The sequence below is a fragment of the Sus scrofa genome, chromosome 1 (genome assembly GCF_054392235.1).
Source record: "Sus scrofa isolate SSC_HxYL_T2T_F1_AM1 chromosome 1, Sscrofa_HxYL_maternal_Yorkshire_Landrace_v2.0, whole genome shotgun sequence".
Classification (NCBI taxonomy): Eukaryota; Metazoa; Chordata; class Mammalia; order Artiodactyla; family Suidae; genus Sus; species Sus scrofa.
Window position 1 is genome coordinate 204,662,479 of NC_139383.1, and position 27,545 is coordinate 204,690,023.

Consider the following 27,545-nt stretch of genomic DNA (forward strand, 5'->3'; position numbering starts at 1 on the left):
TAAATCTGAAGATAGGGCATCAAAACCTTTTGCTTTGTATGGAAACCTGTTTTGTAAACTCCTTACCCTCATGTACTCCACAAAAGAGAAATGTGTGATCAGAAAGATACTTTCAAAAAAAAAAGAAAGATACTTTCATAAGCCACACAGTGTGTCCCAATTTACTCTGGAGTTCTAATTGTTCTTTAATAATAATGATATAATTATAGTATATAATGTAAATAATAATAGACTCTGATTATTGGTAAAATGCATTTTGTTTTAGGCTTTTAATTCTTTGAAAAATTTTTGATTCAGTTATCCCTAGATGAATAGAGCCCATCCTTCTACAGCAGTTAGCCAGAGATAAGGGAAATTCAGATAAATTTTCCTGGGAAAAAATAAGTTTTCTCATGCCACCTAACTAATAATAACTAATAGGCATTCTGGTTTTAACACTTAGATTTATTTTAGGGAAACTTCATGTAGAAGTTATGCCCATGTTAATGACATCCTGACTTACGTCTTTTTTTGATTTTTGCTTTTTAGGGCTGCACTCACAGGATATGGAAGTTCCAAGGCTAAGGGTTGAATCGGAGCTCCAGCTGCCAGCCTACACCACAGCCACAGTGATGTAGGACCTAGTCCATGTCTGTGACCTACACCACAGCTCGTGGCAACGCCAGATCCTTAACCCACTGAGCAGGGCCAGGGATAGAACCTGAATCCTTATGGATACTAGTCGGGTTCTTAACCTGCTGAGCAATAATAGGAACTCCGTGACTTACATCTTTTTAAATTCCTCTTTAAATTTTCTCTTTAACTAATGGATATTTAGAAACATTTTGTGCTCAAATTTAAAGGGGCTCAGAAACTGTATTTTATTATTGATTTCTATTTTTAATTCTTATTGAAATAGAGTTGATTAAAAATGTTGCATTTGTTTCAGGTGTACAGTAAAGTGATTCAGTTATAAAAATATAAATATAAATATCTATATTCTTTTTCTTTTTTTTACATTGTCTTCCACTATAGGTTATGACAAGATATTGAGTAATTTCCTGGGCTACACAGTAGACCCTTGTTGTTTATTTTATATATGGTAATATATATGTATTAATCCCAAACTCCTAATTTATCCTTCCTACCCACTTTGCCTTTGATAACTGTAAATTTGTTTCTAGATCAGTGAGTCTATTTCTTTTTGTAAATAAGTTCATTTGTATCTTTTTTTTCAGATTACACATACAAGTGATATATACTATATTTGTCTTTCTCTGACATTTAATTTAGTATGATAATCTCTAGGTCCATCTATATTGCTGCAAATGGCATTATTTCATTCTTTTTATGGCTGAGTAATAGTTCCATTGTGTATATGTACCACATCTTCGTTATCCATTCATTCTGTTAATGGACATTCAGGTTGTCAACGTCCTGGCTATTGTTAGTCGTTCTGCAGTGAACATTGGGGTGCATGTATCTTTTTAAATCATGATTTTCTTCAGATATATGCCCATGAGTGAGATTGCAGGATCAAATGGTAGCTCTATTTTTAGTTTTTAAAGGAGACTCCATACTGTTCTCCATAATGGCTGTACCAATTTACATTCATACCAACAGTGTAGGAAGGTTCCTTTTTCTCCACACCTTCTCCAGCATTTACTGTTGGTAGATTTTTTGATGATAGCCATTCTAACTGGAGTGTGGGGATACCTCGTTTTAGTTTTGATTTGAATTTCTCTAATATTAATGATGTTGAACAACTTTTCACATGCCTGGTTACCACATGTATGTTCTGTTTGGAGAAATGTCTTTTTAAATCTCTCCATTTTTTTATTGGATGTTTGGTTTTTTGATACTGAGCTGTATGAGCTGTTGGTATATTTTGGAAATTAATCCCTTATCTTTCACATCATTGGCAATTATTTCTCCCATTCTATAGATATTATATTTTTTTCAGAGAACAAGTCTTTGCCTTCTTAGTATTTTACTCTTTTTGATGCAGTGATAAATGCAATTGTTTCCTTAATTTCTCTTTCTAGTATTTTGTTGTTAGCATATAGAAATGTAAGAGATTTCTGTTTGTTAATTTTGCATCCTCCAACTTTCCCAAATTCATTGATGAGCTCTAGTAGTTTTTTAATGGAGTTAGGATTCTCTAGGTATAGTATCATGTCATCTGCAAATAGTGATAGTTTTACTTCTTCCTTTCCAATTTGAGTTCCTTTCATTTCTTTTTCTTCTCTGATTTTTGTGGCTAGGACTTCCAAAAGTATGTTAAATAAAAGTGACAAGAGTGGGTATCTTTGTCTGGTTTTCTAATCTGAATGCTTTTAAGTTATTTTTCTTGCCTGTTGCATTGCCTTAACTCAAACCACTAGTTCACTGTTGAATGGAAATGGTGAAAAACTGACATTCCTCTCTTGTTATTGATCTTAGCGGAAATTTTTTCAGTCTTTCATGATTGAGTATGATGTTAGCTGTGGATTTGTCATCTATGGCCTTTATTATATTGAGGTAGGTTCCCTGTATTCACACTTTCTGGAGAGTTTTTATCATTAAAGGCTGTGGAATTTTATCAGTAGCTTTCTCTGTATCTATTAAAATGATAATATAGTTTTTATTCTTGAATTTGTTAATGTAGTGTATCACACTGATTGATTTGCATATATCAAAGAATCCTTGCATCCCTGGGATAAATCCCACTTGATCATGGTGTATGATCCTTTTGATGTATTGTTGGATTCAATTTTATAGTATCTTATTGATGTTGCTTACAGTTGTGTTCATCAGTGATATTGGCGTGTACTTTTCTTTTTTGGTGGTATCTGTCTGGTTATGGTGGCCTCATAGAATGAATTTGGAAATACTCCTTCATCTGCAATTGTTTTTTTTTTTTTTTCTTTTCTTTTTAGGGCCACACCTGTGGCATATGGAGTTTCCAGGGCTAGGGGTCAAATTGGAGCTGCAGCTGTTGGCCTTTGCCACAGCAGTGCTGAATCCAAGCTGCATCTGTGACCTGTGCTACAGCTTGCAGCAATGCTGGATCCTTAGTCCACTGAGTGAAGCCAGGGATCAAATCTGCATCCTTGTGGACACTCTGTCAGGTTGTTAATCTGCTGAGCCGCAACAGGAACTGCTGCATTGTTCACTCTTCTCTAAATGTAAGACAGATTTCACCTGTGAAGGCATCTGGTCCTGGACTTTTGTTTGTTGGAAGTTTAAAAAGAACAGGCTTAATTTCATTACTTGTAAAGATCTGTTCATATTTTCTATTTCTTGCTGGTTCAGTCTTTAAGGTTGTAACTTTGGAGGTTGTTCCTTTCTAAGAATTTGTCTATTTCTTCTGGGTTGTCCATTTTAATGGTGTATAGTTGCTTATAATAGTTTCATGATTCTCTGTATGTCTGTGGCGTTTGTTGTCATTTCTCCTTTTTTCTTTCTAGTTTTATTGATTTTTTCCTTAATAAGTCTTGCCAAAGGTTTATCAGTTTTCTTATCTCTCCTTTTTTGTCTTGATAAGTCTTTCTAAAGGATTATCTTTCTAAAGGATTATCAGTTTTCTTTATCTTTTCAAAGAATCAGCCAATATCATTAATATTGTTTTTTAGTCTCTAATTCATGTATTTCCACTTTGATTTTTATGATCGCTTACCTTCTGCTAATTTGGGGTTGTGTTTCTTCTACTTTTCTCTCCTGCTTTAAGTATAAGTTTAGGTTGTTTATTTGAGAATTTTTTTTATTTCCTCACATAAGCTTGTATCACTATTAACTTCACTTTTGCCATGGATGGGTTTAAGATGGCAGAATAAAAGGACTGGAGCTCAACTTTTCTCCTAAAAACAACAAAATTTACAACTAAATGCTGAGAAATCTTCAAATGGACCAGAAACTTTCAAAAAGATATCCTACTCCAGAAGACAAAGAGGAAGCCCATCAAGAGGTAGGAGGGGCAATTACATGATGTAGCAACCCCATACCTCCCAGGTGGGAAGCCCCACAGACTGGAAAGTAACTATCAAAGAGACTCACCTACAGGAGTGAGAGTTCTGAGCCCCACATAAAACTCCCACGTGTGGGGATCTGGCACTGGGAGAAAGAGCCCCCAAGCATCTGGCATTGAAGGCCAGTGGCTTGTGCGCAGGAGCTCCACAGGACTGGGGGAAATGGGACCCCATTCTTAAAAGGTGCACACAGACTTTCACATGCACTGGGTCCCAGGGCAAAGCAAAGTCTCCATAGGAAGCTGTGTCAAACTTGACTGCAGTTCTAGGAGGACACCATGGGAGAACAGGGGTGAATGTGGTTTGTCGTGGGGAAAAGATATTGGAAGCAAAACTCTGGGGAATATTCAGCAGCTGTGCCTTTCTCTGGAGGTGGCCATTTTTGGCCACCAGGGAAAACAATCCAGGTGGGATCACAGCCCCAACCTGAAGTAAACAAGCTGCCTAAAGACACCCCAGGCACAGAGCCACCTCTAATCTCATCCAGACACAAAACCCCACCCACCAAAGGGGTAGGAATCAGCTCCACCTACCAGTGGGCAGGTATCACTTACTCTCATCAGGAAGCCTACAGCAAGCCCCCATACCAACTTCAGCCACAAGCGGTAAGACACCAGAAGAGAGGCTACAACTCTATTATCTGTAAAAAGGTCACCACACCAAAAGCCTATAAAAATGAAAAGACAGAGACTATAACTCCGATGAGGGAGAAAGAAAAAAAAACCCAGAAAATCAGCTAAGCAATGAGGAGATTCTCAGCCTCCAGGAAAAAGACTTTAGACTGTTGATGCTGAAGATGATGCAAGACATTAGAAATAAACTGGAGGCAAAGATGGATAATTTACAGGAAACACTGAGCAAAGAGAAACAAGATATAAAACTTTAAAAAGTAGAAATGCAAAAACAATAACTGAAATAAAAAATTCACTAGAAGCAGCCAACAGCAGAATACAGGAGGCAGAAGAATGAATAAACATGGTGGAAGACAGACCAGTGGAAATTACGGATGTGGAACAGAAAAGAGAGAAAAGATTGAAAACAAATGAAGAGAGTCTCAGAGAACTGTGGGACAACGTTACACTTACCAACATCCGTATTATAGGGGTGCCAGAAGGAGAAGAGAGAGAGAAGGGGACAGAAAAAATATTCAGAGTTAATAGCTGAAAACTTCCTTAACATGGGAAAGGAACCACTCACTCAAATCCAGGAAGTGCAAAGAGTACGATATAAAATAAACCCAAGGAGGAACACCCTGAGACACATATTTATCAAAGTGACCAAAATTAAAGACAAGGAGAAAATAATGAAAGCAGCTAGGGGAAAGAAATAAAAAACATACAAGGGAACCCCAAAAAGGTTACTGGCAGATTTTTCATCAGAAACTCTGCAGGCCAGAAGGGAGTGGCATGATATACTTAACATGATGAAAGGAAAAAACCTCCAGCCAAGATTACTTTACCCAGCAAGGCTCTCCTTCAGATTTGAAGGAGAAATCAAAAGGTATACAGATAAGCAAAAGCTAAGAGAATTCAGCAACACTAAACAAGCTTTACGACAAATACTAAAGGAATTTCTCTAGGCAGAAAAGAAAAGGCCACAACCAGAAACAAAAATATCACAAATGACAAGGCTCACCAGTAAAGGTATATATGCAGTAAAGATATGAAATCATCCATGCACAATTATGGCACCAAAATCAGAAATCATGAGAAGAGGTGGGTACAAATGCAGGACACTGGAGATGAACTTGCAATTAAGAGAACAACAACTTAAAACAATCTCATATATATATATATAGACTCTTATATCAAAACTTCAGAATAACTGCAAACCAAAAATCTACAATTGATACACAAACAAATAAAAATCAACTCAAATACAACACTAAAGATAGTCATCAAATGACAACAGGAGAGAACAAGAGAAGAAGGGACGAATAAAGAGCAACAAAAAAGAAATTAATAAAATGGCAATAAAACATACATATCAATTACCTTAAATATGAATGGACTAAATGCCCCAACCAAAAGACATAGACTGGCTGAATGGATACAAAAACAAGATCTATATATATGCTGTCTTCAAGAGACCCACTTCACTTCTAGGGACACATAGAAATTGAAAGTGAGAGGATGGAAGAAAACATTCCATGCAAACATGAATCAAAGCTGGAGTAGCAATACTCATGTCAGGTAAAATATACTTTAAAATGAAGAATATTTTAAGGAACAAGGAAGGTCACTACATAATGATCAAAAGATCAATCCAAGAAGAAGATACAACAATTTTAAATATCTACGCACCCAACATAGGTTCACCACAATATATAAGGCAACTGCTAACAACCTTAAAAACACAAATCGACAATAACACAATCATAGTGGGGGACTTTAACATCCCACTTATAGCAATGGACAGAACATCCAGACAGAAAATCAATAAGGAAACACAGGACCTGAATGAAGCATTAGACCAGATGGACTTAATAGATATTTATAGGACATTTCATCCAAAAACAACAGAATACACATTCTTCTCAAGTGCACATGGCACATTCTCTAACATCGCATCCTTGGCTACAAATCAAACCTCAGTAACTTTAATAAAATTGAAATCATATCGAGCATCTTTTCTGACCTCAAGGCTATATATGACTGGAAATCAACAACAAGAAAAAAAATGCAAAAAACACAAACGCATGGAGACTAAACAACATGCTATGAAACAACCATTGGATCACGGAAGAAAACAAAGAGGAAATTTTAAAATACCTAGAAGAAAATGACAACAAGGACACAATACTCAAAAATCTATGGGATGCAGCAACAGCCATTCTAACAGGAAAGTTTATAGCAATTCAAGCCCATCTCAGGAAACAAGATAAAGCTCAAATAACCTAAATTTACATCTAAAGCAGCTAGAGAAGAACAGACAAGAGCTAAAGTTAGTAGAAGGAAAGAAATCATAAAGATCAGAGCAGAAATCAATGAAATAGAAACAAAGAAAACCATAGCAAAGATCAAGGAAACGAAAAGCTGGTTCTTTGAAAAGATCAACAAAATTGATAAACCCTTAGCCAGACTTATCAAGAAAAAGAGAGGACTCAAATCAATAAAATTAGAAATGAAAAAGGAAAAGTAACAATGGACATCACAGAAATACAAAGGATCATAAGAGACTACTATATGCAACTCTATGCCAATAAAATGGAAAACCCAGAAGAAATGGACAAATTCTTAGAAAAATACAATCTTCTAAGACTAAACCAAGATGAAATAGAAAAGATGAATAGACCAATCACAAGAACTGAAATTGAAACTGTGATTTAAAAACTTCCAACAAACAGAAGTCCAGGACCAGATGGCTTCACAGGTGAATTTTATCAAACATTTAGAGAAGAGCTAACACCTATCCTTCTGAAACTATTCCAAAAAAATTGCAGAGGAAGGGACACTCCAAAACTCATTCTATGAGGCCACCATCACCCTGATACCAAAAACAGACCACAAAGATACCACAAAAAAAGAAAACTACTGGCCAATTTCACTGATGAACATCGATGCAAAAATCCTAAACAAAATACTAGCAAACCACATCCAAGAATACATTAAAAGGATTGTACATCATGATCAAGTGGGATTTATCCCAGGGATGCAAGGAATCTTCAATATCCGCAAATCCATCAGTGTGATACCCCACATTAACAAACTGAAGAATAAAAACCATATGATCCTCTCAATAGACGTGGAAAAAGCCTTTGACAAAATCCAATACCCATTTCTGATTAAAAAACCCATCAGAAAGTGGGCATAGAGGAACCTACCTCAACATAATAAAGGCCATATATGACAAACCCATCATTCTCAATGGAGAAAAGCTGAAAGAATCCCTGCTGAGATCAGGAACAAGACAAGGATGTCTATTCTCGCTACTACTATTCAAGATAATTTTGGAAGTCCTAGCCACAGCAAAAAGAGAAGTAAAAGAGATAAAAGGAATCCGTCCAAATTGTAAGGGAAGAAGTAAAACTATCAATATTTGCAGGTGACATGATACTATACCTAGAGAATCCTAAAGACACTACCAGAAACTGTTACAGCTTGTCAATGAATTTGGCAAAGTCACAGGATACAAAATTAATACGCAGAAATTGACTGCATTTCTATATACTATCAATGAAAGATCAGAAAGAGAAATTAGGGAAGCAATCCCGTTTACCATCTCATCAAAAAGAATAAAATACCTAGGAGTAAACCTACCACCCAAAGAGACAAAAGACCTGTACTCTGAAAACTATAAGACACTGATGAAAGAAATCAAAGATGACACAAATAGATGGAAAGACATACCATGCTCTTGGATTGGAAGTGTCAGTATTATCAAAATGACTATACTACCCAAGGCAATCTACAGATTCAGTGCAATTCATCTCAAATTACCAAGGACATTTTTCACAGAACTCAAACAAAATATTTTAAAGTTTGTTTGGAAGCTCAAAAGACCCATAATAGCCAGACATCCTGAGAAAAATAGCCTGGAGGAATCAGGCTCCTGGCCTTCAGACTATACTACAAAGCAACAGTCATCAAAACCATATGGTATTGGCACAAAGAAGAAATATAGATCAGTGGAACAGGATAGAAAGCCCAAAATTAAACCCATGCACCTACAGTCAACTAATCTATGACAAAGGGGGCAAGAATATACATGGAGACAAGACAGCCTGTTCAATAATGGTGCTGGGAAAACTGGACAGCCACATGGAAAAGAATGAAATTAGAACACTTCCTAACACCATACACAAAAATAAACTCCAAATGGATTAAAGACCTAGATATAAGACCAGACACTATTAAACTCTTAGAGGAAAACGTAGGTCAAACACTCACCGACATAAAAAACAGCAACATCTTCTCAGATCCACCTCCTAGAGTAATGACAGTATAAACAGAAATAAACAAATGGGACCTAATTAAATTAAAAGTTTCTGCATAGCAAAGGAAACCCTAAACAAAACAAAGAGACAACTCATAGAATGGGAGAAAATCTTTGCAAATGAAGCAACTGACAAGGGTTTCATCTCCAAAATTTATAAACACCTTCTGCAGCTCAATACCAAAAAAAAACAACCCCATCAAAAAATGGGCAGAAGATCTAAACAGACAGTTCTCCAAAGAAGCCCTGTAGATGGCCAAAAAACACATGAAAAGATGTTCAACATCACTCATTATTAGAGAAATGCAAATCAAAACCACTATGAGGTACCACTTTACACCAGCCAGAATGGTCATCATCAAAAAGTCTACAAACAATAAGTGCTGGAGAGGGTGTAGAGAAAAAGGAACCCTGTTACAATGTTGGTGGGATTGTAATTTGGTGCAACCACTGTGGAAAGCAGTATGGAGATTCCTCAGAAAAGTAAAAATAGAACTACCATCTGATCCAGCAATCCAACTCGTGGGCATCTATCCAGAGAAAACCATAACTTGAAAAGACACATGTAATCCAGTGTTCATTGCAGTGCTATTTTTCAATAGCCAAGACATGGAAACAACCTAAATGTCCTTCGACAGAGGAGTGGATCAAGAAGAGGTGGTCCATATACACAATGGAATATTACTCAGCCATTAAAAGGAATGAAATACGGGCATTTTTAGCAACATGGATGGACCTAGAAATTATCATGCTAAGTGAAGTCTGTCAGACACTGAGACACCATCATCAAATGCTTTCACTGACATGTGGAATCTGAAAAAAAAGGACACAATGAACTTCTTTGCAGAACAGATACTGAGTCACAGACTTTGAAAAACTTATGATTTCCAAAGGAGACAGTTTGGGGGGTGTGGGGATGCACTGGGGATGTGGGATGGAAATCCTATATAACTGGATTGTGATGATCATTGTACAACTATAAATGCAATAAATTCATTGAGTAATAAACTTCACTCTTCAAACAGCTTTTGCTGTATCCCATAGGTTTTGGATCATCATGTTTTCATTTTCGTTTGTATTTAGGTATTTTTAAATTTCTTCTTTCATTTCTTTGTTAATCCATTTGTTTAGTAGAACATTGTTTATCATATACATATTTTTGCTTTTTGGAGTCTTTCCGTTGTCGTTAATTTATAATTTCATGCATAGTGTTGTGGTTGGAAAAGACGCTTAATGAAATTTCAGTCTTCTTAAATTTACTGAGAATTGCTGCATGGAACCAGCATGTGATCTATCCTGGAGAATGTTCCATGTGCATTTGAAAAGAAAGTGTGTCCTACTGCTTTCAGATGAAATGCTCTGTAAATATCTATTAAGTCTGTCTGGTCTAAAGTGTTATTTAAGACCTATGTTTCCTTATTGATTTTCTGTCTGGATGACATGTCCCTTGATGTAAGCAGGGTGTTAAATTCCCTCTCTGTTATGTATTATTACCGTCAATTTCTCATTTTATGTCTGTCAACATTTGCCTTATATTTTGAGGTTCTCTTATGTGCGTCCATATTTTTCTATACAATTGTTATATCTTCTTGGATTGATCCCTTGATCAGCATGTAGTGTCTTTCTTTGTCTCTTGTAGCAGTCTTTTTAAAAGTCTCTTTTGGGGTTCCCATTATGGCTCAATGGTGATGAACTTGACTAGTACCCATGAGGACATGGGTTCAATCCCTGCCTCACTCGGTGAGTTGAGGATCAAGTGTTGCCATGAGCTGCAGTGTAGGTCACAGATGTGGCCTGGATCCTACGTTCCTGTGGCTGTGGTGTAGGTTATGCTGCAGGTGTGACTCTAAAAAGACATACATACATACATACATACATACATAAATAAATAAATAAATAAATAAATAAATGTATGTCTCTTTTGTCTGATACAAGTATTGCTATTCCAGCTTTCTTTTGATTTCCAGTTGCATGGAATATCATTTTCTATCCCTTCACTTTCAGTCTATATGTGTCTCTAGATCTGAAGTGGGTTTCCTATAGACAGCATATATATTGGTCTTGTTTTCAGATGCATTCAGCCAATCTGTTTCTTGGTTGGAGCATTTACTCCATTTACATTTAAGGTCATTAACAATATGTGTGTTATTATTGCCATTTTGTTAATTGTTTGGCTTTGTTTTTGTAGGTATTCCCCCCCCCCTTTTTTTTCTTTTATTCTTTTCTCCTCTGGTTTGTGTTGTGTTTGGATTACTTTTTCTTTACTTTTTAGATTTTTGGTTCATGATTACCATGCATTCTATTTATAGTTTTTTGAGGAAATGCCACAGTTTTTTCCATCATGGATGCACCAATTTACATTCCTACTAATGGTATAGAAGGGTTCCCTTTTCTCCATACTTTCTTCAGCATTTATTGTTTGATGGCCATTCTAGCTGGTGTAAAGTGGTATCTCATAGTAGTTTTGAATTACATTTCTCTAATAATTAGAGATGCTGAGCATTTTTTTCATTTTTTTTTTACTATCGTTATATCTTCTTTGGGGAAATGTCTATTTAGATCTTCTGCCCATTTTTTGATTGGGTTGTTTGTTTTTTTGATATTGAGCTACAGTAGGTGTTTGTATATTTTGGCGATTAATCCCATGTCAGTTGCTTCATTTGCAAATATATTCTCCCATTTGTGGGTTGTCTTTTCACTTTATTTATTGTTTCCTTTGCTGTGCAAAAGCTTTTAAGTTTAATTAGGTTCCATTTGTTTATTTTTGTTTTTATTTTCATTACTTTAGGTGGATCTGAGAAGATATTGCTTTGGTTTATGTCAGAGTGTTCAGCCTATGTTTTCCTCTAAGAGTTTAATAGTGTCTGATCTTATGTTTAGGTCTTCAATCCATTTTGAGTTTATTTTTGTGTATGGTGTTAGAAAGTGTTCTAAATTCATTCTTTTACATGTATCTGTACAGTGTTCCCAACACCACTTATTTAAGTGACTGTCTTTTCTCCATTGTATGTTCTTGCCTCCTTTGTCATAGATTAATTGACCATAGGTTCTTGGGTTTATTTCTGGGCTCTCTATCCTGTTCCATTGATTTATAGGTCTGTTTTTGTGCCAACACCATACTGTTCTTATGATTATAGCTTTGTAATATATTCTGAAACCAGGGAGCCTGATTCTACCACCTCCATTTTTCTTTCTCAGGATTGCTTTGGCTATTCAGTGTCTTTTGTGTTTACATACAAAATTAAAAATTTTTTGATTCAGTTCTGTGAAAAAATGCCATAGGTAATTCGATAGGGATTGTATTGAATCTGCAGATTGCCTTGGGTAATATATTCATTTTGAAAATATTGATTCTTCCAATCCAAGAGCATGGTATATCTTTCCATCTTTTTTTCCATCTTGAGTTCTTTCATCAGCATCTTAGAATTTTCAGAGTACAGGTCTTTTGTCTCATCTCTTGTTCTCTTTTAGTTTTGATGACTATCTTTAGTGTTGTGCTTGGATTGCTTTTTCTTATTTGTGTATGCATCTGTTGTAGGTTTTTGGTGTCTGGTTACCAAGAGGTTTTGATAAGGGAGTCTATATCTACACACAATTTGTTTTAAGTTGTTGGTCTCTTAATTGCAAATGCATCTTCAGTATCCTGCATTTGTACCCTCCTCTTCTCATGATTGCTGGCTTTGGTATCATAGTTGTGTGTGGTTGATTTCCTACCATTACTTTATGTTTGCCTTTACCAATGAGCCTCTTCATTAGTAATTTTCTTGTTTCTGGTTGTGGCCTTTTCTTTTTCTACCTAGAGAAGTTTCCTGTAGTATTTGTTGTAAAGCTGCTTTAGTGATGGTGAATTCTCTAAGCTATTGCTTCTCTGTTCATGACTCTCACTCTCGTGGGAGAGCCTCTGCAATATAGTTGTTTTCCAGTCTGTGGGTTGCCCACCCAGCAGATATGGCATTACTTATATCCCAAAAGCACCCCTCCTACCATCTCGATGTGACTTTTTCTTCGTCTTTGAGTGTAGGCTTTTTTTTTTTTTTTTTTTTTTTTTTGGTAGTTTCCAGTCTACTTTGTTGATGGTTGTTCAGCAGTTAGTTGTAATTTTGGTGTTTTTGTCAATGGGAGCTTAAGTCCTCATTCTCTGACATCTTATCCCAATCCTAAGTCTTAGTGAAAATATTAATATCAATTTATTGTGCCTGAAGGGAGGACAAGGAGGTAGTGCTGGGCCCCATTCCTACTGCTTTCCCTTTGTGTACTAGTGCAAAGTACACATCCTCTCTCTGCCTCTCATCTTGGAGGGACAGTTAGATTACCTGTTTATTTCAACAGATATAACTCAGGAGCAGCCAGATGGAAGAGATACATAAAGCAAGGTATGGGGAACGAGTGTGAAGCTTCCATGCTCTATCTGAGAGCACCACTCTTCTACATCTCCTTGTGTTCATGCTTCCAGAATTTCTCTATTTTTGTTTTATTTTGCACAGAGAATATGATCTACACAATATCAGTTTTAGTTGAAATTGTATTCATGACCTAGAATGTGATAATTTTTGCAAATTCCATGAGTTTTTATAGCTCAAACTTAATTGTGCAATTAACATGTTCTATATTCTCTCTTTTTCCACATCTATTTGTTCTGTGAGTTCTGAGATACTATAAACTATCCCATATATAATAGTGTATTTGCCAATTTCTCTTCTTCTTTCATTCACTTTTTGATATTTCATTTATAGTCTTGTTTTCTTGTTGTTTGATGTATATAAGTCTAAAATTATTTATCCTCCTTTTATAATCTACTGATGAGTCCTTAATGACGATTCTGCCTTAAAGTTCATTTTGTCTGATATTGAGAGTAACTCCAATTTATTTAACTTTTACCTGTTATGTCTTTTTCTATCCCTTTAGTTTCAGTTTTTCTGTATGTTACATGTATTTCTTACAACCAGTTTACATCTAGATTAAAAAGTTTGTGTGATCTCAGAGTTTCTCTAATTGACTAATCTGTTTATGTTTATTGTGATCACTAGTATTTGGGTTCATTTCTATCATCTTATTTTTGAGCTTTAAAAAATTCGTTATTTTCTAATTTTTTTCCTTTTTGGAGTTGATCATATTTTCCTGTTTTATTTTTTCTATTCTGCTAGTTTGGAAGTCATACATTCTGTTTTGATTCCTTTAGTGACAACATTTTTATCTTTAGCATGCATTCTTGATTAATTTTAGAATTCAAGCTACTCTCTCTGGTAGATATCTCTCTTCTCAAATCAAGAATCTTAGAAAGTTCTAGCCAAGATTATTCCTCTCTCATCACATATGTTATATTATGGAATTTAGGTTCCACTTCATTTCTGTAGCTCTGGAAATTAGTTATCTTAGTTATTTACTGTTTTTTAGATTTACTCACATGCTTACCAATTTTTCTTACCATTGCCTCTTGACTTTCATTGCTTGCTTCAGATTCATTTTTCTCCATCCCAAAGAACACAGTATTTATTTCAAAGAAACTGTAAAATAATGTATGTTCTCGATTTTTTAACTGAAAATATTTTTAATTTATCCATTTGAATGATAGTTCAGCTTGGTATAATTCTAATTTGAAATTTTCTTTCTTAAAGACAGTATCCCATTGTGTTCTGCTATACAAACTTATAGTAACTGAAACATTTTGGTATCAGAATAAGAATATAAATACAGATTTATGAAACAGAATGGAAGATCTGAAAGAAGATACATTTATACACATTTATTAAGTCATTTTATAAAAAAAATCCATGGGAAAAACTTATTTAATAAATGGTATTGTGGATGTTGAACATCCATTTGGAAAAATGTAATATGAAACTTCAATAGGACATAATTTAAACATATATAAAATTCCAAATAAGTTTGAACCACAGTACTCAAAGTACTTAAAGAAGAAATAGGAGAATATTTGTATGATCTTGATGTGAAACAAAGACAAATTTGACTGTGTACTAAATCTTCTTATCACAAAAGACACCATGAGCAGAGTTAAAAGATAGTTAACAAATAAGACAGATATTGAATGTAACAAAAGTTATCTATCATTAATGTATAAAGAGCCTTTGTAGGCAAGTAGGGAGGTAGAGGGCAAAAAAAGCAAATAGGCAATATACAAGTAAAAGAAATATGAAGGGTAAATGTAATTGTCAACCTTACTAGTAACTTAAAAAATAACAATGTAAAATGAGATTTAGTCACCTGTCAGGGTAATAAAGGTTAAAAATGATTTTTCATGCCCAATGATGTGAGGAGAAAATAGGTTGCCCTTAAAGTATTGTTTAGATTATAAATTTAAAAATACTTTTGGAGGGCAATCTATCAATATTTATCAAAACTTTATTTTTATTTATTTATTATTCATTTATTTTTGTCTTTCTAGGGCCACACTGTCATATATGGAAGTTCCTAAGCGAGGGGTCAAATTGAAGCTGTAGCTGATGGCCTGTGCCACAGCCATAGCAATGAAAGGTCCAAATTGTGTCTGCAACCTACACCAGAGCTCACGGTAATGCTGAATCCTTAACCCACTGAGCAAGGCTAGGGATTGAACCTGCATCCTCATGGACACTAATCAAATTTGTTGCTGCTGAGCCACAACAGGATCTCCAATATTTATCAAAACTTTAAATGTATACATATCTTTAGCAACTTGACTTCATTGACTTAATTTAAGGAAGTAATTGGATACAAATATAAGCGTGTATTTTCATTGTGATATGTGTGTGTGTGTATATATAGTATCAAAGAAATTAGAACCAACCTATATTTCCATCAGTAAGGGACACTTTATATATGTGGTGCTGTGCTCATAGAACAGAACACTGCATAGATTTTTTAAATATAAAATGGCACATTTTTAATAAAAAGAGAAAAAGCAGGTTATAAAATAGTATATATACTGTGATCCTACTGTGTATAAAATACAGAAAAGTATAAAAGCATTAAAAGAAAACTGACTTTAAGACAAAATTTGTACTTTTCTATATTTCCCAGATTTTTTCAATTATTATTTGAAATAAACTTATACACACATAAAAAAATTTAAGGATGTGTTATGAAAGTGAATCATTTGATAACTGTTTGAAAATAATCAATATTCCATTCCTAATTTTTCCCTGTTTTCTGCCTGAAGAAAATTCCTAATTTCATGATTTGGAACCTGAGGTATATCAGCATTCTTTAAATGAGAAATGGATTTAGATTTAGAAATGGGATAGATGAACTTGAAATGAAGACCTTAAGATCATTTGGGCTATGGTCGCTAAAAAGACATTGTTGATTTTTGCTAATACAGTCACAAATGTAATACTCTAGTGCATGTCCCATGGGCCATCAAAAATGAGTCAGGCTCCTGTTCCAAGATCCATTCTGACACTAGATTCTAGACTAGACTAGGTCTTGTACTGAGATCATTGCTTCATGTTCACCCTAGTGACTGGGGGAACTTGTGGAGGAGATGGAAAAGTACTGTGTTACTGTCTGCTCTCTACTCTAGGCTCCCGGAGAGAACGGTGTGGGTACCGCATAGTGCGAAAGCAGAGAAATTCTGAGGGGCATCTGCACTGCCTGAGCAGAGCCAAGAAGAATGGTGATCACACAACCCGAGTGAAGGAGCTGCTCCTGAGCACCCTGAGCCCAGAGCAGCTGGTGCTCACGCTCCTGGAGGCCGAGCCACCCCACGTGCTGGTGAGCCGCCCCAGCACGCCCTTCACCGAGGCCTCCATGATGATGTCCCTGACCAAGCTGGCCGACAAGGAACTGGTACACATGATCAGCTGGGCCAAGAAAATTCCGGGTAGGGCTTTCTGGGTCTTAGCTTTAAGTTTATTTGTGGAAACGACTGCCCCTAACATTTAGGGCACAAGAAAACAAGATGGAGGTCCACCAGCTATGTCTTTAATCTTTAACAGGTTGACAGCTTGTTTTATACCATTTAAATGAAATATGTTCTTTCTTCCTATCTTGACATGTAGCCTTCAACATATTCTGGAAGCCCAGGTTCCAGTTGAGAATTCTTAGACTCTACTGAGTTCTGTACACCAGACACAGCAGTGCAGAAAGAGTTGTGTATGGTGGACCCCTTCTCTTCCTCAGTCTCTTCTCCCCCTGCCCCTCGGACCCATCCTGCACATGCACATACCCCATCCTAAATGTCCATATCTCCTGCAGACACTAGCCTGTTGGCCACATCTCATGCTTAGATGCGGTCTGGGAAGATAGACCCAGGGCTCTGGAAGTGGGCATAGGGCCATTTGGGCAGGAAGTTCTAGGGTCCTAGGACCTGGACCATGGTCTAAAAGGAAGGGATATGGGCTCCACTTGAACCCCTCTCTTGGCTGTGGACTCCTCACCTTGACAGGAGGGATGTGGTCAGGTGAGGGTGCATAGCATGACTTAGTGTGAGAGTTTTCTCAGATGCTAAATAGGAATTGTAAAATATTGTTCCAGGAAAGAAAAAATCTGTTGTATATACATAAAAGAAATATATGACAAGTAGAGTAAAATCGGCTACAGAAGTAACATGAATCATCAATAAACCTGGAATGCTTCTTAACTTGATAGAGTTAAACATGGGTTGGGTTATTCATGAGTCATCATGTAAAATGTGCATTATAATGTGCTCACATTCCCAGACCAGTTTGTAACATATATCTGAAGTACTACAATGTGCCAAAATCACCATCTAATTATCAGTTGAATTGGTGTTTCCATGAAAGAATGAATCAGGATTCTAACAAAGAATGACAGCAACCCTTCGTCCCCCTGCAAGGGCTTCTCCAGTTACATCTTTACGTTTGTCTAAGAAGTGAGGTCTCTGTCAAAGTTCTAACCCACTAGGGCAATTCCCATGACCTGGAGGACAGCAGCTGATTAGGCTAATTGTAAAGCTGGAGAGTGGTATGGTGCTGGGTGAAGAGCAGCTGGGTGTAAGTGCCTCAGGTATCCACAACAGGTCATTTGTGGGCTTCTGAGCTTCCTGAGAATTTCCTGGTTCCTAGTTCTGTTTTGATAGTCTAGCATCTTCACCTTTGCCAGAATGATGTTTTTTCCTCAGCTCTTTCCCATAGGAGATGATACGGACTCAACTTTCTCTAGCTTTTGCTCTGCATGTATTCCAAGCACTAGTTTTCAAGACCCCACCCACGTGGAGAGAGGTGGAGAAATTAATTCAGCTTCTTTGTGCCATGACAAAGCCCAACTCTTAAGCTGCCTTAGTCCCTCTCCAAGCCTGACATTTTGGAAAATTTTCAGAAAACCTAGGCATGGTCTGAGTTGTGAGGGTTTTTTTCCCTCTTTCACAGATAATAATATAGTCAGTGTCCACACACACACACAAAAAGACATCAACTAGCCTTGATTTTGTTCCATATCTGCAAGTATGAAAAGCTTGATCTCCCTTGGGTAGGCTTATTGTCTATCACTGTGGGTGAGATTGGAACACACACGCATTTTAGGCTCCTGAACTAAGTGTGGGATGTGGCTTTGGAAAGGATTTCTACATCTTTTCATTCATCACTCTATTAAATTCTCCTTTATGCAGATTTTTGTGGTAATTGTTCAAAGACTTGAATCATGTGTGTTCTCTGTGCCAGTTTCCTTATCTATAAAAGGAGGATGATGAGAGATCCTACCCATAGGAAATTCTCAGAGGTAGGCATTATTACCCCCATTTTTTCCTGTAAGAAAGCAAGGACTTAAAAGGAGATTAAGTATCTAGCTGGGCTGAGCTGGAGCAGGGATTCTGACCAGAGTCCATTCATCCCAAGGCTGTTTGGTGACTATATTTACATTATACCACCTCCTCCTCTTACTGTGGCTTGGGGGCAGGGTAGAGGGCGAACCAGTGATCTCCACTTTGCTTTTTGAAGTGTTCTTCTTTAGGGACCTGTTTCATTTGTTACATGCACTCTTCAGCATAGAAAAGCCTAGAGACAGTGCACCCACTCAGAGTGATTCTAACACTAGATGGGAAATTTTGAGCAATTGGTGAAATTTTTTCAGCTGGAGCTTTGGCTTTTTGCAGGGCTGGCCCTGCTCTCTGCAAGCCCCATCCCCCACCCTCCCACTCCTCCCAGTCCCAATCTTGGACCAGGCCAGAGAGGCTGCCCCTCTACTGGAGGCGGAGCTCTATTTTTCTCAGTAGTGCAGAATTATTAGGATGTTACTATCAGAGATCAGAGCCAGCTCTCTGTTCTCCCCTGGCATCTTTCCAGGAAGCTGCAGGAGCCCAGGTGACAGTGCTTTACGCATTCTAAATGAAGTACACTTTTCTCTAGATGGGGTTGGAGACTGGAAATTGTGAGTTGCTCCTTTTGAGTTTAAGATTTTCTTCCTTGGCAGCATTTAGCCATGTCTTCAAAATACTGATACCCACCCCACATCCCATATGATTTATGTTTTCTCAGCTTTTTAAAACTTGCTCTTCTGTTTTTATGGAACTGGGGGCGGCGGAGGAGGGTGGGTATGCTCACGGCCTCTCGCTTCCCCCAGGCTTCATGGAGCTCAGCCTGTACGACCAAGTGCGGCTCCTGGAGAGCTGCTGGTTGGAGGTGCTCATGGTGGGGCTGATGTGGCGCTCCATCGACCACCCCGGCAAGCTCATCTTTGCTCCAGACCTCGTTCTGGACAGGTGAGGAAAAATACTTTGTGTTTCTTCTCTGACTGGTTTGAGTGAGGTGCTGAGTGAGGTGGGGACAAAGTCCTAGGCTCTGCAGTTAAAACCTCACCCCCAAAAGGGTGGGAAAAGGAAAATAAAGTCATGAGCTCCGTCACCGAAGAAGGAGAGCATGAGCGCTCGGCTGCATTCACCGGCCAGGCCATAGCAGGGACCTGTGTCCTGCAGGGTGTGTGGCCACTCAGTGTACAGACTAACTTAGATTTTTCTGCATTAAAAGATTCCATTTTCAGGTTATAATTTTAAGATGTCCTGCTGTTCTTCCCACTCGTAGGGTCCATTTGCATCTCTAGCTGTCTGGGCAGGTGATACAGTTCTTATAAATCTATGAAGTTTAATGTGCTTTAACTCACTCTAACTGCATCTGTAGACCACTGTTGGCAATTGCAGTGGAAGGAATGGTTATTAAAATCAGATGGAAGTTAAAAGAAACTGGGGGTTGATAATATTAATGCTGTAACTTGATTGCACTTAGTTTTCTTTTAAAGATGGCACAGAAAGGGAACCAGTTTTTATTTGTTTTTTAGGGCTGTGCCTGCGGCTCCCAGGCTAGGTGGTCGAATCAGAGCTGTAGCTGCCAGCCTACACAACAGCCACAGCAACTCGGAATCCAAGCTGCGTCTGCAAGCAACACCATAGCTCATGGCAATGCCAGATCCTTAACCCACTGAGCAAGGCCAGGGATGGAACCCATATCCTCATATGGTGGTTTCATCATCGCCAAGCCATGATGGGAACTCCAGAGAAGGAACCAGTTGACTTAACTGACTTAGGTGAACTGTTTGTGGAGGAAAGGCTAGAATATGCAACACTCAAGCTTTTTAGTAGGAAAAGCAGAACGCTTTCTTGGTGTAAAATTGAACAGTTGAAAACCTCCATGGAAATTGATTTCCACATTCCTTGTATTGAAAAGGTGCTAGTGTTGAATGTTCAGCCACATTTGACGCTAAGCAGAGAGAAGGATGCCTAATGCAGTAGATAGGAAGTGTCTGCCCCCAAACTCATTACCTCTTCAGAATCTCCCCACACACACCTTGTGAAGATGAAAAGTAATAGCCAGGATGTCAGCCCCCATTCTGTCTGTTGTCATGGGCAACAGCGTTGACAAAGAGCCCTGTTCTAAGTAACTGAGGTGTTTTGGTGGAGAACAGGGCCTTGGGAAGAGCTGGACCATATACTCTGGCTCTCACAGGAGCAAGCCCAGATGGTAAACCACAGAGGGAGGTTCTGAAAGTCCAGACCCTTCCGTCGAAATCAAAACAGCTAACTTGTTGGCCTGTGTGTGCCAGGCACCATGTTGGCACTGATATGTGCTAAGTCATTTCTTCTTTATAAGAGTGCTTTACTGGTCCGCACCATTATTATCCCTGTCCTTCAGACATGGAAAAGAGAGGGGGTAACATGCCTGCAGGTACAGAGTAGGAAGGGATGGAGCTGAGTGCAGGGGCTGGCTGTCAAGTTCACACTCTTATCTGTAACAGTACATGCCCCTCAGCGGGATAGAGAACTGGATGGGGAAAGAACAGGAGGCCAAAAGGCAAAGTAACTTTCTACTTCACTTATTCTTTTGTCTTGGAATAACTTTCTTTTACTCTCTGCCCACTTTAGAAACCTACACCTCCTGCTGTGTCATCTCAGGCACCATGTTGCAAGGAAGGCAGAAAGGCCAGGCACTCAGCCAAGCAGTTACTCTCATTCATTCATTCACTCATTATGTTCCACTTGGATTTTTTTTTTTTCCTTCTTCTTTTTAGGGCTGCACCTGTGGCATAAGGAAGTTCCCAGGCTAGGGCTTGATTTGGAGCTGCAACTGAGGCCTACACCACAGCAACAGCAACGCTGGATCCTTAACTCACTGAGCGAGGCCAGGGATTGAACCCACATCCTCATGGGTACTAGTAGCATTCTTAACCCTTTGAGCCACAATGAGAACTCTACCACTTGGAGTTTAAATAAACCTACACACACACACACACACACACACACACACACACACACACACACACAATTCCCTAGAAGTTAGTGCTAGGAAGAAGTTCTATCCTTTGGTGGTAAATTTGTGAACATTAGGATTGGGTTATTTTACTTTCTGCCTTGATTTCTAAATTGGCACCACATTTAGTGTTTATTTTCAGTGACTGTTTGATCCTTCTTTCCCCCACACACACTTTGGCCACACCCGCAGCATATGGCAGTTCTCTGGGCCAGGGATCAAACCCGCCCCACTGCATTGACCAGCCGTGACCACACTGGATCCTTAACCTGCTGAGGCACCAGGAACTTCTCATTCCTGGTTTTTAGTACAACTATCAGCTTATTGTATGGGTTCCTTAATTCTTGTATGTGTATAAGTTACTAAAAATTGACATAAATCCCAGATAGATTTTAGGCCTACCTGTTTAAATAATAAAAGACAAAAATAAATAATTTTTCTTCTTATTAAAGAAGCAATACTGTTTTGATAGTCACATTACTTTATAAATATTTGAAAGTAGGATTTTTTACAACCCGGAAATTGAGTATATTTGAGTGAATATAGAATAGGAATTCTTAGGAGTTGTCGATACACTCACATTGAACAGGCATTTTTTTTTTTTTGGAGTGCCTATTAGTGGTAATTTTTTGTTGCAGTCTGTCCTGTTTTTAGCACATTAACTCTGGAAAGTCTAGAATTTCAAGTCTGAGATTCTTAGTGAATCCATTATACAGATAAAGACACTTTAATGGGTATGTGTCCGGAGGAGTTGTTTATTCAAAATGTTCACAATGCTATTTATTCAAAAAGTCGGGGATCATGCACCACGAAGGAGTTATATTATGAATCTTTTTTGCAATGTGAATAAATAATTTTCACACTACTTGAAAATAACTGTCTTTTGGTGGATTTTCCTGTCGGAGTTCCTTCGAGTGGTGATATGACCATGTAAGCTGTGAATACAACTAAATTAGCCTATTTACTTGTGGAGGCTGAGACTGTAATTTCTGTTTCCCTTTATTCTTGTTGAGGCTTCTGCAGCGAGAAAACTTGAATCTACTGGGGATGAGAGGAAAATCTGGGTATCTCAGCTTATTTTGAACAAGGTAGTTCTTTCTGTCATCACTAGAATCCCAAATTCATGTGAAAATCTGCCACAGAATCTGAACTTCTTCTTGCTCAAAAAATCATTTATGCCAAGACATCATGTGTCCTTGGCATCAACTGGGAACTGTCTCATAAGTGTTAAATGTTCTAAGAAGTCAGAGGAAGGGGATATTTATGGTGTCCTGGGGACTTGCAGGTGTATATGTACTGAGTTTGCATTTACATTAGGTACTTGTATATGGAATTTTCTTCCACAACTCTGCAGAAGTTTCATTTCTGAATTTTTATTTCCCTTTTGTATTCAGGTCCTTTCACCTGAATTTGATAGTTAAGCCCTTTCCACGTGCTAAGCTCTCCTAATCTCCTGGCTGCCCACACGGAGGTAAATAACTGTGGCCCGTTAGCCCCAAGTGTCTGCCGGTGGGTATCTCTGTCAGTACAGGACAGTGAATCCCAAAGAGAGGCCGACCCTTTCAACATTTTGTCCTTGGTTACCACGCAGAATCTTTTTCTTTTATAAAGGGGTGGTTATCAAAGAATAAAATAGACCACATGGAACTACTACTTTTATTTTTATTTAAAACTGGTTTGTGGGCAAATGGGGTATAATAGTAAATTTCTACGAGTAGGTTGGTTTGATTGATACATTGTTTCAGTATTTTAACATCCACATCATATACCCATTAGCTTGAATTCACATCTTTTAAACCCATCCTGATTTCTTACTTGTAATTCAGATCACTTCATAGTTACTTATAAAATAAATGAAATAGGTTTCACTGATTTGTTATTTTGAAGTTCCTTCCTCACTGTGTTCTGTATAACTTATTTTAAAGTAGAACTTTATTAGGATGTTGTTTATGAGGTATTGTACCTTATTGCCCCTATATTTCTCATTTGTTTTCTAGAAATGTATTTGATTTCTATAGCCCGTCAAGTGAATAAAAATATTCTAACCTTACCACCCCTTAAATGAGGGTTGGCTCTCATGCCTGCTGAGAAAGCAATCAGACCTAGTTTTTTAGAACTGGTTTAGAAATTCACTTTTTTCATGAGATACACATGATCTGATTACTGTGAGTTGCAGTATTTACCAGGGTTTAAGATATCCTGCAATGTTAACTCTCCCTTCATCTTAAAAATATGAGTTTATATTAAACTGGTATATGTTTTAATGAGGAAACAGTATTTAGGGACGTGTTCTTAGGCAGGCACAGGTGGCAACTTCTGCAAAATAGGATTGATTTCAAATGAGTCCCCTTCTCATACTACTGGGGGAGGAGTGTGTGTGTGTGTGTGTGTGTGTACACCCATGTGTGGACATATGCCCATGACCCCACTTCTTAGTGAATAAGAATAAAGAGGGAAACTTAAACTGTCAATGTAGGACTTGGTGAATATTTTGTTTTTGCCCCCAAAGATATATTTTTTTTCTTTTTAGGAATGCCCCTGTGGCATATGGAAGTTCCCAGGCTAGGGGTCTAATTGGAGCTACAGCTGCTGGTCTATACTACAGCCATGGCAGTGTGGGATCCGAGCCACGTCTGTGACCTACACTGCAGCTCACAGCAATGCTGGATCTTGAACCCACTGAGCGAGGCCAGGGATTGAACCCACATCCTCAGATACTAGTTGGATTCATTTCTGCTGCACCACAATGGGAACTCCCTCTAGAGATATTTTATTTTATTTTATTTTTATTTTTTTGTCTTCTTGCCTTTTCTTCAGCTGCTCCCGCGGCATATGGAGGTTCCCAGGCTAGGGGTCTAATTGGAGCTGTAGCTACCGGCCTATACCACAGCCACAGCCATGCCAGATCCGAGCCACGTCTGCAACCTACACCACAGCCCATGGCCTCCAGAGATATTTTAAAATCATCTTTTCTCAGTATCAAATATCTTCAAGTCCAACAATTAAAATTTTTAATAACAAAATGTCTTGGGCAGATTAATCTGGTGATTGGCTTAAGGGGTATTCAGTGAGTATTTCTTGTGGCTCTGCTATGTGCAGGGCATATGTGTCCTTACAGGACACTCAGGCTGGCTGGGGAAGTCCAGAGCAGGAGGGGTGGGAGGATGGGGCATGGAGGTCTGGGGGGTTCCTATAGATTTTGGCATCCTTTGCCCAGAGCTTGTATTCTCCAAGGCAGCCTCTCCCTTAGGAGTGACTCCTCAGGGGACCTGGTGTTTTAGCATTTAACCTGTGCACTTTCAGAATGTCTCAACTGGTTGCTAATGTTACCATGCTTGTTTGCCAGAAGGGGAAGTTTGTATACTGGCAGTCCTGTGTAGTGACCTTGCAGAGATGTGAAGGCTATGGTCTGCAGGATCCTGGTGAGCTGCTGTCCTAGAGTAACACCGGATGGGAAAGGCTTTACGAGGATGGGCAGTACCCACGGGTGTCCCTTCATTCCCAAATACCACCACCCAAATGTCCTGGCTTAGGGTTGAGGGAGGAGCAGCAGCCAGTTCTCTGAAGATCTCAGGTCCAGGTCAGGGGCTGCTGTGGAAAAGGAAAAGGGAACTTGCAGAAACCCACTGTGGCCATGGCCACCTTTGGCTGTGTACTGCGAGCTTTTAGAAACACGTGAAAGTTCTTGTGGCAAAATCGTCTTAACTGCTTCCTTGTCACAGACTTCTAGTAACTCTGTGATTGATGATAGTGGAAGTTTTTTGGGAGCAATGAGGTGGAATAATGTGTGTCTGGCTGGAGTGAATTGAAGCTGGTATTTTCTCCAGCTTCAAGTAATTTACTTCAAATGTATGCTTAACCATTTCTGTAAGGAGCACTCAAAAGAATTTTGATTATATGGTCCAAAGTTTGTCTAAAACTTTCTTAAAAACAATTTTGGCAAGTTGAAATTACCACGTCTCCATTTCTACCTTCCTTTACTAATTCTAATTTATCTTCTGTAAGTGTGATTTTTTTTGTATGTCATATTAGCTTCTTTTCAAACTACATTTAAATTTCTCTTATTTGTCTGCTAGTCTCTAATTAACCACCAGGAAATGAGAGTTAAACTCTTGATATCAAGGATTATTTCTTTTTGGGATATTTGCTTCTGTAACATTTAGTCTTTCCTCATTAATACTTCAGAGACTTCTGCTGGGAACATAGAATGTCTCATTTTAGTGATACATGTCATATGGAGGGCTGGTTGGTTAAAATGGTTTAGATCAAAAATAATCAACAGAAGTGGTATTCCTAAAATAAAACATTTGGTGAACAGATAGAAGGAAAACATAGTGCCGGTGTACACTGTCCCTAAATAGTATTTATTCAAAAGTTTGCTTTAGGGACTTGTAAGAAATGTCCTGTCTTCCTTTTATAAAAATAATTGCAGTAATTTCATATTTCTGGCTGTGGTCTCATTGCCACGTAACAAGGATATACAAGATGAAATTTGAGATGAAAAAGAAAATTCTCCTTCTTGCTTTTGATGGCTACCTGAAGCTCTATGTTCCTTAAATTTCCAAATGGATTTTTGTAGGGATGAAGGGAAATGTGTAGAAGGAATTCTGGAAATCTTTGACATGCTCCTGGCAACGACTTCAAGGTTTCGTGAGTTAAAACTCCAACACAAGGAGTATCTCTGTGTCAAGGCCATGATCCTCCTCAACTCCAGTAAGTAACCATGTAGTTGGGCTATGTTTTATGAGGGAGAGATGCTGTTTCTAGAGCTGGCATGATGTTGAGGGGTACTGAATTTCTTATTTTACTTAAAAAGGGGAAAATGCCTTTCCTTCTGACTTGTTTCAATTTGTGGGGATTTAAACTGTAGTTAACATTTGGTAATTTGAATATAAATTATCCATTGGGTGAATTACTGTTAGTAAGTTGAAAAGTGGCTCAAGCTACTCTACTTGAAAAGAAAAAAATGAGCTTTTGAATGTTTACCTTTCATCCTTTTTTCTTTCTTTGACATTTTGATTTATTTTATTGTGATATAATTGACATGTAACATATTAGTTTCAGGTGTACAACATAATGATTCAAAATTTGTATGTACTAAGAAATGATCACCATAAGTCTAACATCTGCCACCATATGTAGTTACAAAACATTTTTTCTTACGATAAGAGCTTTTAAGATCTTCTTAGCAACTTTCAAATATGCAATATAGCATTATTAGCTATTGTCACCATACTGTATGAGTCACCCCCATGATTGTGTATTTTATAACTGGTCTCATGTATTTTATAACTAGACTTTCAGCCATTTCCAGTGTTTATACAGGCCTTTTACATGGTTAACATGAATTTATATTCACTATTTTGGGTTCTGCTTTTACAAGTTCACTCATTCTTTCATTCTCTGAAGACATTGAGGATATAGTTCTGCCCTCCAGTAACTCAGAGAGAGAGAGGAAAAAAACCACATTCATTGAAGAGAATGATATCAGTGCAATCCCAAAGTGTATACAGACCACTGAGTATTCTGGGAAGACAGGAGAGATGCCAGAATGGTTGCAGAAGGGAACGATGAACGGATGTTCACTGGGCAGGTGGGAGGAATAGGCCAGGAAGAGTGAAAGGATGGGGTGAGCCAGGAACTGCAAGTCATGCAGTGGTAGAGTGTAGAGGGAGGTGGATGAGGCTGTAAAATGCAGCGTGGAAGATTACAGTACATCACTCTGGGTGAGAACCATTGCTTGGGGCATTGAGCAGCTAGAGAAGAAGGTCACCTGGGGAAGTATTACCAACAGATGGGCATTCTTGAAAGGTCACTTGGGCTTCCATGCTGTGGACTTACTGGAAAGGGGAGCGACTGAGGCAGGGGGCCCAACAAGAGTTGGGTCTGAGAGCCTGAACTGACTTAGTATGGCGGAGGGGGGCAGCAAGGA

General features: G+C 38.1%; 1 protein-coding gene across 5 annotated transcripts in view; it reads left to right on the top strand.

Annotated features, from left to right (window-relative positions):
- Window positions 1–27,545, top strand: part of ESR2 (estrogen receptor 2) — a 187,888-nt gene that overhangs the window by 137,731 nt on the left and 22,612 nt on the right. For 3 of the 5 annotated variants that reach the window (XM_021081294.2, XM_021081350.2, NM_001001533.1), the window contains 3 exon segments: window positions 16,441–16,740; window positions 19,437–19,575; window positions 26,193–26,326. In XM_021081294.2, coding sequence (XP_020936953.2) covers window positions 16,441–16,740; window positions 19,437–19,575; window positions 26,193–26,326 — 573 coding nt within the window. 5 annotated transcript variants of the gene reach the window in all.